The following is a 9,655-nucleotide window of genomic DNA, read 5'->3' as shown; positions in this document are numbered from 1 at the left end:
GCACAGGAGGTGCTACTGTGTCTTTCATACACCGTCAATCAGTTCTACTGTCTCAACCGCTAGCTAACATCCAACATAGGCACAGTCTCTTTGACATCAAAACGGCACTCAAATTAGATCTAATTTTGCACCAATCAAAGTCCTCCCTTTCCAATCACACTGTCTTGATGGCACGAGGTTAACTCTTAACATGTTGGTTAAGTACATACCTTCATACTTTACATGAAACATATGGCAGGAGCAATTAGCATAAGGCTGTAATTATTTATTTCCCTGCAAATACCTTTCAACTCATTTCACAAACTTGTGCAGCTCCACTTACCATGGTAGACACTCCTGCTCAAACCTGGGTTGATAAGTTTTAGTTTTGGAAATGCTTGCTGTATTCTAGTCTTGGCACCAGTTGGACCACTTGCAGGGGAAAACAAAGAGGAGCAATTAGCATAAGGCTATGATTATTTATTTCCCTGCAACAATCTTTCATCTTTTGTAACAAAACTGTGCAGCTCCACTTAGCATGTTAGACACGTCTCCTGTTCAAACCTTGGTTGATTATTTCTAGTTTTGCAAATGCTTACTTTATTCTAGTCTTGGCACCACTAGACCACTTGCAGGGGAAAATGTAAGAAAAGTTAGAAAATATTTTAAACGTAAATCCATTGCAGATCTAATCCATAAGCAACAAATGCAATGCAGGATTCTAGCATACCGATGCTTACATCAGGCCACGTCAACAATGAACTGAAGCCCCTTATATTTTTTCAGTTACCTCCATCTGCTAACCATCAGAAATGCTACTCTTTCCATCTCCAAGTGTCTAAATTGTTGCAGCACACTTCATGGCGGCTGACTTTACATTCAGTCAAATGCAGGGAGGGAAAAGACACTGCTTCCGTTGTCGTACTTAGGTAGTTGAGAGAACGTTTCATGTGCAGCTTGAGTAGTATGGCACAGTGCTTACATTGTATTAGACTTAATACATGTCTTGATATATAGAACACAATCAATAACAACAACAAGGTACTACAGCACAGAAGTAAAATAAAAGTTTAAAAGTATAAAATTGATGACATGACATGAACAGAGGGTGAATAATGTATTGCTCAAGAAAGAGGACAGATGGATTAACTTGCTTAGATGTGTGTGTCCTTGCATGCTGTGCATGTATGCAAGTGTTTGTGTGCACTTTTACGTGTGAGTGTGTGAGTGTGCATATGCATGGCTGCATATTTTGGAGATGATGGAGCACTCTGCAAGATAAAAGGAAACATAGCAGCTAACATTGTACAGATTGATGTCAAGCTCTACTTAAGTTTGGCACTCAGCTTTTCATTAAGCCAGTAGAATATCAGTCACAGTTGACTTACCCTGTTGTCAAGAATACAAACACAGAAAAGCACAGACACACAGAATAATCACATCAAGGAGAGGAGCCAAGAGGGGAGGACAGGAGAGGAGATGACAAGAGAGATAAGGAGATATACACTTGAATAAGGTGGGAAAGGAGGTAATGCAGAGAAAGAAAGTGAAAATAAGAGGGTAGAGGCGGCAAGAGGAGAAAAAAGAGGGAAAAGATAGTGTACAACTAAAGAAAAGAGAACAGGAGAGGGTGTGTGGATAACATAGAGAAGACAAGGTGGTTATCACCCTCCTCTCCCTCTAAACAAGAAGGTATTGATCATAAACAACAAAGGTGCCTCGGGAGGGTGTCACAGTTCTGCGGGGGTGTAAACAGTTTGTTAAGGAAAAAGGAAAGTAGGGGTAAGCGATTTGTTTAAGGGAAAAATATAAGAACACTGTTCTGTGTTAAAGGCTTCCGAGAGCAGCAGGCATACAGTACTACAAAGTTCCTGAGCCCTCAGTAAGCATTAAGAATCTTCTGAATACAAACTACTGCTCTGCTTCAACATCCAAAGCCCTTCACTGTCTATAGCAAAGGAGTCTCCTTCAGTTGACACTTTTACTGTCTGATTTGCTTTTAGTGTATTTGTTAATAACCCAGTTCAGAATGCAAGTTGTTGCTGTGGTAGTAGTCTTTCACATACTGAGAGGAATGAAAGGAAACAACAGAAAAAACAAGATTGCTTCTGTTGTCCTTTGACCTACCCCATAGGGTTTGTTTGGCTTTCTGGTTTGTTTGTTTGTGCAGAACTTTAGGAAAGGGCTCAGTGCGTAGACTTTGCTGACTTGGCTGTGCAGCAGTGTTTGCTGCCGGGTAGTTTCAGATCCAGGTCACCTGCTTGGCCTCAGCCTTGCAGGTCTCTCTTATGACTTGCTGAACTTCAGACCTCGCTCTCCACACTGGAGAAATGGGCTGAGCCCCTTCGTGAGCAAAGGCTCTTGGCTTTGAGGGGTAAGTGAGGAGACTGAGGAAACCTCTGGGGCTGGGGTACAGAGCGCAGTCTCTGATACTGTAGTTTAGCACTTGCCGAAGCCATGGAAGAGGGCTGGGGCGCCCCCGGGGTGGATGAGACCACAGAGGGAGAGGATACAGAGGAGGAAGAGGTAGGGGGAGGAATGTGGATAGGGTGAGATGATGAAGGAGGAGCTGGAAGGGCAGGGAGCGGGGGTGGCAAGTTTGCTATGTGGCTCTGAGGTGGGGATGATTGCCTTCCTCGGTCTCTATCCCTGTCTGTTCTCTGTGTCCGCTGCTGGATACTGAGGTTTGACTGACTGCCAGATTTTGAGGGATTTTGTGAACGATCAGGTTTGGAGGAGGATGAGGAGTCATGTTTGGGCTTCAGGGGACCACCAAAACTTTGGCATTGGCGGTACAGCTCTTCCTGGCTGCGCGATGTCACGCGGCCCCATTTAGAGGAATGGGAGTGCGGATGGTGTCGGGGGGAATGACAGGAGGAACAAGCTGCATGCCCTCTTCCTTTGTCCTTTGACTTGCGTTTACTCTTTTTCTCATCCTGTATGTGGAGTTTGTCCACAGACCAGTATCGCCGAGGAGGAGGTGGTGTGAGAGGAGGCGGGGGCCAGTGCGATCCTGATCCCCACCCTCTTTCTCCTCCATTGCCTCCACCACCACCACCTCCACCTCCACTAGATCCCCATCCACTTTCTGCTGTCCCCCACCTCTCCCCTCGCTCCAGAAACAGGTCATCTCTACTGTTGATACTGCCGGCTTTATCCCTGGAGGGGTAGGTGCTGAAAAACCAACCTCCCCCGCCAATCCCTCCTACCGCCCTGCCTTCATGATCCTCCCAGTACCTCTCAAACTTGCCAAACTCTCCCGAAGAACCATCATCATCAGAATATATCCCGACTACCTTATCACGTTCCCGCTCCTCATCTGACATTGTCCTTCCTCCTCCACGCCTCTTTCCTCGCTCTGCTTTCCGTCTCTCAAGCTCAGAATCCTCTTCCTCACCCTCTACTTCAGATTCCCACTCATGGAAAGATAACCCCTCCTTTGAGTGCATCTCACCTCTTCCATCCCGTCCCAACAGTGGTCTCCTCTCTCCTTCCATTCCTACAGCATCCCTGTCCGAACTTTTACTCTTCCTTCTTTTAGAGGAGACAGGCAACAAGGGCAGAAAGGCAGATGGAATGGTGTCAGAGGATGGGTTGACCCCTCCCCAGAACTTGACGGATGTTGAAGGCTTACTGCTAGAGCTATGATAGTGTTTGCTGTTCCTTCGCCTGTTATGTCTTTCTTTCTCTCTGCTGTCCTCCCCATCCTCCCTTTCTTTCTCATCTCTTTCTTTTCTGTCCTCCTCGCCTGGGATATTCCATCCGTAGCTTCGGACTGAGCTTTCACTCTTTTTCCGAAAAGACTCTCGCCTCAGGGGTGGGTATGGTGGGAAATCTGGTGTCCCTGATTTGAGTTCATCTCTTTTTTCAGCATCTGCTCCCTCCTGCTCTGACCTCTTCCGCTCTCTCTTCCTCATCTTATCCTCTTTCTTCCTCTTCTTTGCTTTGCGCCGCTTTCGCTCCCTTTCTCTCTCCCTCTCCTCCCGCTTCTTCTTCTTTCGACCCTTCTTCCTCCTCTTCCTCTCACGCTCTCTCTCTTTGTGGTGTCTCTTCTCCTCTCTACCCAGTCCCCCATCTCTTGTCGTTCCTCCCCTCCCCCGTTCTCTGTCTCCCCACGATGCCCACCACTCCTGTAATTGGGCCAGTTGGCTTCCTGTTCTCTCTCTGCCATAATCCCTCTGAGGGCGTGGTTTCCGGGGCGGGATCGGGGGAGGTGGCGGACTGCATGGCAGTGAGCGTGATGACATGCGACGCGAACGGATCTTCCTCCGTGACCCCAGGAGGAGGCTTGACTCCTCTGTAAGCAGATCTGAGTCATAATCGTCATCGACTGTAAACTCCCGGTCGCCTGCTCGATACCGGAAACTCAATGACGAGTTGTAGGAGCTGTCACTGGAGCAAGAAGAGGGGGAATTTGACCGAGACAGCGAGACCGAGGATGAAGAAGAGGAAGAGGACGAAGTAGAAGAAGAGGAAGAGGATGAGGCACTGGAGCAGGAGGAGTAGAAACGGCATGGGGAGGAAGGACTTGTAGGAGTGTGTGTTGGGGAGGAAAGGGGAACAGGCAGAGGAGGGGGCGGAGGAGGACGTCGCCCTCTCCTTCCACCTCCATCGCTTGCTCCATACCTCCCACCTCCTCGCCTCCCAAGAGGGAGTATATTCTCATAAAGTGGACCTCCTGAGCTTTTCCTCCTTGCCTGAGCTAGGCTTCCTCGTCGCCAGAAAGGAGGCCTTCTTGGGGAAGAGGGGATCGGTGGAGGTGGCTTGGGGATTAAGTGCCCTTGTTGGGGGACTTTGGGAGGCAGTCGTGGCATCCCAGAGGCTTTGGGGCCTCGAGGATTAGGTTTGGGAGTCTGCTGGGTGCCCCCTGCCTGTTGCTCAGAATTAGCTCCTAGTCCCTCTGGATCTATAGGACCATAGTAACGCTTATACTCATCTAGCCCTGTGTCACCTCCTCCCCCTGCTCCACCTGCAACTCCACCTTGCAGGCTCCAGTGCTGTCCAAGATTTGGCTGATACTGTGGGGGCTGAAGTTCAGTAATCCCTCCTGCTATCCCCCCAACACCCACTCCTCCACTACTACCTCCGCTTATGACTTTCTCTGGCTTTGACCTGTTCCAGCGATCAACCACAGCAAGTCTGCGGTCATGGCGGGGCAAGAAAGTAGAGCAGGGCATGGGTCCTTCCAGTAAGGGACTGTTTGAGGGTCCCAGAGCCATTGCGGAGTGTCCTGTAGTTGGTGGCGATCCGGGTAGCATGGTGGTATAGGTAGGCCCCTGTTGCTGTTGTTGGTGGTGCTTCTGCTGCTGTTGCTGCTGAACCATGGCAATGGCAGTAGTGTTATTTATTGTGGCTGTGACGAGGTGTTGTTGGGCTGCAGTAGGCATGCTGCTCATGGTATGGTATTGGGGCAAAGTACTACCTCCTGGTGCTGTCTCATCTTCAAACTGGCAGCAACTGTACATCCCCTGGGTGGAGAGATAAAAGTGAGATTGTAATTAGACCAGCAAGCAGCCAAGTTTGATAAGGATGAACTGAGTGTGTATGTGTGAGACAGAGAGAGAGAGAGAGAGAGAGACTCCGACATACCTTTTGGAAACAAAACCTATAGAGAAGTATTGGTTTGATACCTACACAAACCATATAAAACCTTCAGAAAACCTTAGTGTCATTGATCCAGTAACCAGTTTGTAAAGAATTTTCAGATCTTTTGATGCACTTTAACATTTTATTTCTGTGACTGTATATCTCCGTGCACCCAAAACTTGTTCTAATTCCTGCATCAATCACTACAGTTCAGAGTAAAACCAGATTTTTTTTTCTGTCTATCTTTATACTAAAAAAACGATATACAATTACAAAACAACTGTATTATTAAAATTTCACCACAATTTACTAGACTGTCTAAACACACCTAGAATATGTTGTTAGATTGTTATAAAGGGATAGTAAGGGTTTTTTCAAGTTGGGTTGTATTGGGTACTGCTGTGGTTGGGCATGAGGAAAATGCGTATTTTAGCCGCTGAAAAAACTTCCACCTAAAAACATCAATATCAGCTTAAGTGTACACTATAGAGAGAGTATTTTCAATACTTTACATTTCCATCACATAGTCCGTTTTGACGGGGAGGCCATTAATAGCTCTTGTCAAAACCACCAGACTCCATTAAGAAAAAAACAGTCATTATAGCTGCTGATCTACAGCTGCTTTGATCAGTTACTTGGGTTGTTGTTACTGTGTGACTTTTGGAAATCCAAACCAACCGTTTTAAATGTTTAAGTGCCGCAATAACACAAACTAACAGATTGAAGCAGTGGAAGACCATTGGCCTCTTTGTTCAGCAAAGTAAAATACTGTTTTTCCCAATGGAGTCTTGTGATATTCCAGCTGAATCTTCCAGTTGGCAGTGGAAATACTCTCTGTATAGCATACACTTAAACTGATACTGATTTTTTTAAGGTGGCTGAAATATTTTGTTCTTTACCTGTACCCCATACAACCCAAATAAAAAAAAAAAAGTCTGCACTATCCTTTTTCAGCAAAGAGGTTGTGGTAAGAATATTGTACTACCCCCTAGAATCTAATAATAGTAGCTGTCAAAATAATATTCGCATTATTGATAGTCATTCTATTAGCCTGCCTCGATAAAAAAAAAAAAATCCACTTAAACCTGTGACAGGTTGCAGCATCAAGAGAGACTTGAAATTTGTCTGCAATACAACTTCTTTATCCATCATCCACCCTATTTTCTTTTATCTTCATTCAGTACATTGCATAACCACTGACCATGTGACTTTGTCGGCTCAACACATTTCTCAAAAATAGTCCCGAGTTTAAAAAGAAGAAAAAAGTCTATCTTTATTCTGCCTCTCAGCATGCTGGGAAATCGCTCTAGGTGGTTTCCCTCTACCTCTGGTTCTCTGTGTCACCACATCTCCTATAAAGGCAGACAACAGGGGAGTACTAGCCATTAAATATTAATGAGAGCTTTTGGAGAAACTTTGGACTGAGTTTACCAAGCTGCTTGGAGTGTCAATTTTCACACTATCAAACCAAACAAAGCTTTCAGCAAACAAAACATCACTCAGCTGGTACAGGACTGGGTTTTCTCCAAAAGCACTGTGAAAAGTAATTGTAGAGAGGGGTTATGTGGAGGAGTATACAGCTTCTGGAGAGGAGTCAAAACAATGGGGGAGAGCGAAAGCAACAGAACCCATTTTGTCATTGTGCAAATAAAACAACCGGTGACAGATGCTGAATTTTAAGAGAATCACCTTCCCTCTCAGCTGCCAGTGAGGTTATTTAACTGAAAGCTAAATAACAGGAGCTTCCTGTCTTCTTGATCTGTCTTTTTTTCAAGCAGAAAATTTAGATAAAAATAAAGAGTAGTAGAATTTTCTCCTGACACATGAAATTAGAGATTTTGGGGGCAACAATAAACAGACCTGTTTCCAATTACTAAAACTTTAGAGTTGACTGCACCATTCCTCTCCAGTGTTTGTGAAAACAAACACTTAACGAAAAGCCTTACTTTAAAAAAAAAATCAAGTGACTGATCAATTTGCTAGTGCAGTAAGAATATTTTCGTGCATCTCCAAAAGAAATCAATTTGTCTGAAAAGTGTTCTAGAAATTAGTTTCTGTACCTATAACATTAAGGGACAAGAGAATCCAAAAATTATTAGATCAAAAATTATTATTGATAAAATACCATACATGAAACACATTTGTTTGTATTTCTTACTGCTTACTCCACTAGCAGTTATTTAAAATGTATTTCATTTGATTTTATTTTTTACCTACGCTTGAGGGGATCATGTATTTGATCGTGTTTATGTTGTGAGCTTGTCTGCAGCTAATCTAAATAACTACTAGATAAATCAGCCTAATCTTTTGCGTGCACATGTATGACTGTATGCTCATGGATCTCTCTGATGGTTGCAGTCATTCATAATTGTTAAAAAACCTTTTTTGTTGACTGTTACTTACCGTGACTGACTACTGACTCCTCACTCCACTTAGCCCCCTGGTAGGGTTCCTTATGTTTGGCAGAAATTGTGTTGGCTAAAAACAACTAGCCTTACCGTCTGTTGCAGGCTGCATTTTGTTCTTTGTCATGGCACAACAACTAACACCATAGAAATGTTGTCTAACTTTGAGTCGGAGCATCTACAGATTAATTCCATACCCAATATGTTATGATCCCCGAAAGTAGTGCACAATACAAGATAATAAATCACCATTTTTCTATCTTCTATCTTTGCTGCTATCTTGACTGTAGAGGAGCTGGGAGGGACAATCAGGTCCAGCTCTTTGTGATCTAGCTAGCTGGCCACCACCTGGTCTTGTGCCATGTTTTGTTACCTGTTTTAGTTGCCTAATTTTGTGGACTTGCAGACTCTGCTGATTTGGTCTTTTTTTGTATTTGATATTTGTGCTTCTGCCATAAGTAAGTAGGCAGTGAAATGGTTTATTACTTTTGTCTGTATTGGCATTAATTTATTTAGATGACACATTTGATGACACAAGGAATTTAGATTTTAGAGCCAAAAATGCTACTACTTATCTGATGTCAAGATTCATCTTCTCATCCACATAAAGTCGCACAATTTGTTTCCTGTAGCTGGCAGACTAAAACATATTGGGACAGGGAATCATATTTTTAGATGTCTTGGTGCTGTTTTTTGTCGCCACTTGAGTTTAAGTAAAATAGTTCTCACTAGCTTTTAATGAAGTGTAGCAAGTGCATGTTTTTTTTTTTTCATCTTAGCAGCATCCAACAATATTTGATATGAATAAAACATGAAATGAGAGAGTCAGAATGGAAATTACTAGCTCCTCATGACACCTTTTTAAAATTTAAACCCCAAGCAGAATCAATCAATTATACAATCGTGTCAGATGTGCAACGTTACCTCCCCTGTGCCCGTGTACTCTTTCTCAACCCCATCTTAATATATTTGCACCTCGCTGTAGATAGATGGGACTCAATTAGCAGTCCTGTGGAGATCCATGTAAATCATAAAGAAGCTATTATTCTTCATATGTGAAGATGATTCATAATATCCATCGATATCTGTCACATCTTAATGACAAAATGTGTGGGGCCTAGTGTACATCTCTGTTCTCCAATAGGACACAGATCTGATGGGGAGACTGTAATAATGGCTGTTTCTGACACATGAATCAGCAGTCCCAGTGGCAGTAGTGCTATCACAGTCCCCAGAGCACGGGGCACAGCATACTGTGAAATTGAAACTCGGGTGAGTCACTGATTGGGTTAAAGTGAGCCTCATAGGCCAGCTGCACAGGCTTTAAAGCAAGCACAGCATATAGCTCGGAAGATTGAAGCTAACTGGCGTTGGGATTGCCCTTTGCATGGGATTGATGTTTTTATTCTTAGAATGAGGAATGCTGCAGACATGAGTGTAGTTTGATCATGCGAGAAAATATATGGGTGCGCTGTGAATGTATGAAGAGAGGTGAAATTGCACCCCAAAGGGTCTGCAGGGAAGCCCATCCAGCCATATCTGGATATCATAGAGTACAGGGGACGTGATGGATTTTCACCCATATGGTTGATATAAATTATCAATAAACAGCAGAGTGTATCCAGTCAATGGCACCTCAGCCTACTATCAGTCCATAGACAAGACCTAGACCTAGAATCAGATGA

At 44.0% G+C, this 9,655-nt stretch overlaps 1 protein-coding gene across 1 annotated transcript in view; it reads right to left on the bottom strand.

The window, feature by feature from the left end:
* Positions 1 to 2,282: 2,282 nt before the first annotated feature.
* LOC121958119 (glutamate receptor ionotropic, NMDA 2D-like) overlaps positions 2,283 to 9,655 on the bottom strand; it is a 147,345-nt gene continuing 139,972 nt past the window's right edge. Inside the window, 1 exon segment of the mRNA XM_042506990.1 lies at positions 2,283 to 5,447. Within this exon segment, the coding sequence (XP_042362924.1) occupies positions 2,283 to 5,447 (3,165 nt within the window).

Source organism: Plectropomus leopardus, chromosome 18, assembly GCF_008729295.1.
Source record: "Plectropomus leopardus isolate mb chromosome 18, YSFRI_Pleo_2.0, whole genome shotgun sequence".
Taxonomy (NCBI): domain Eukaryota; kingdom Metazoa; phylum Chordata; class Actinopteri; order Perciformes; family Serranidae; genus Plectropomus; species Plectropomus leopardus.
The sequence above is the reverse complement of the archived record's forward strand: the minus strand, read 5'-3'. Positions and strand labels throughout refer to the sequence as shown.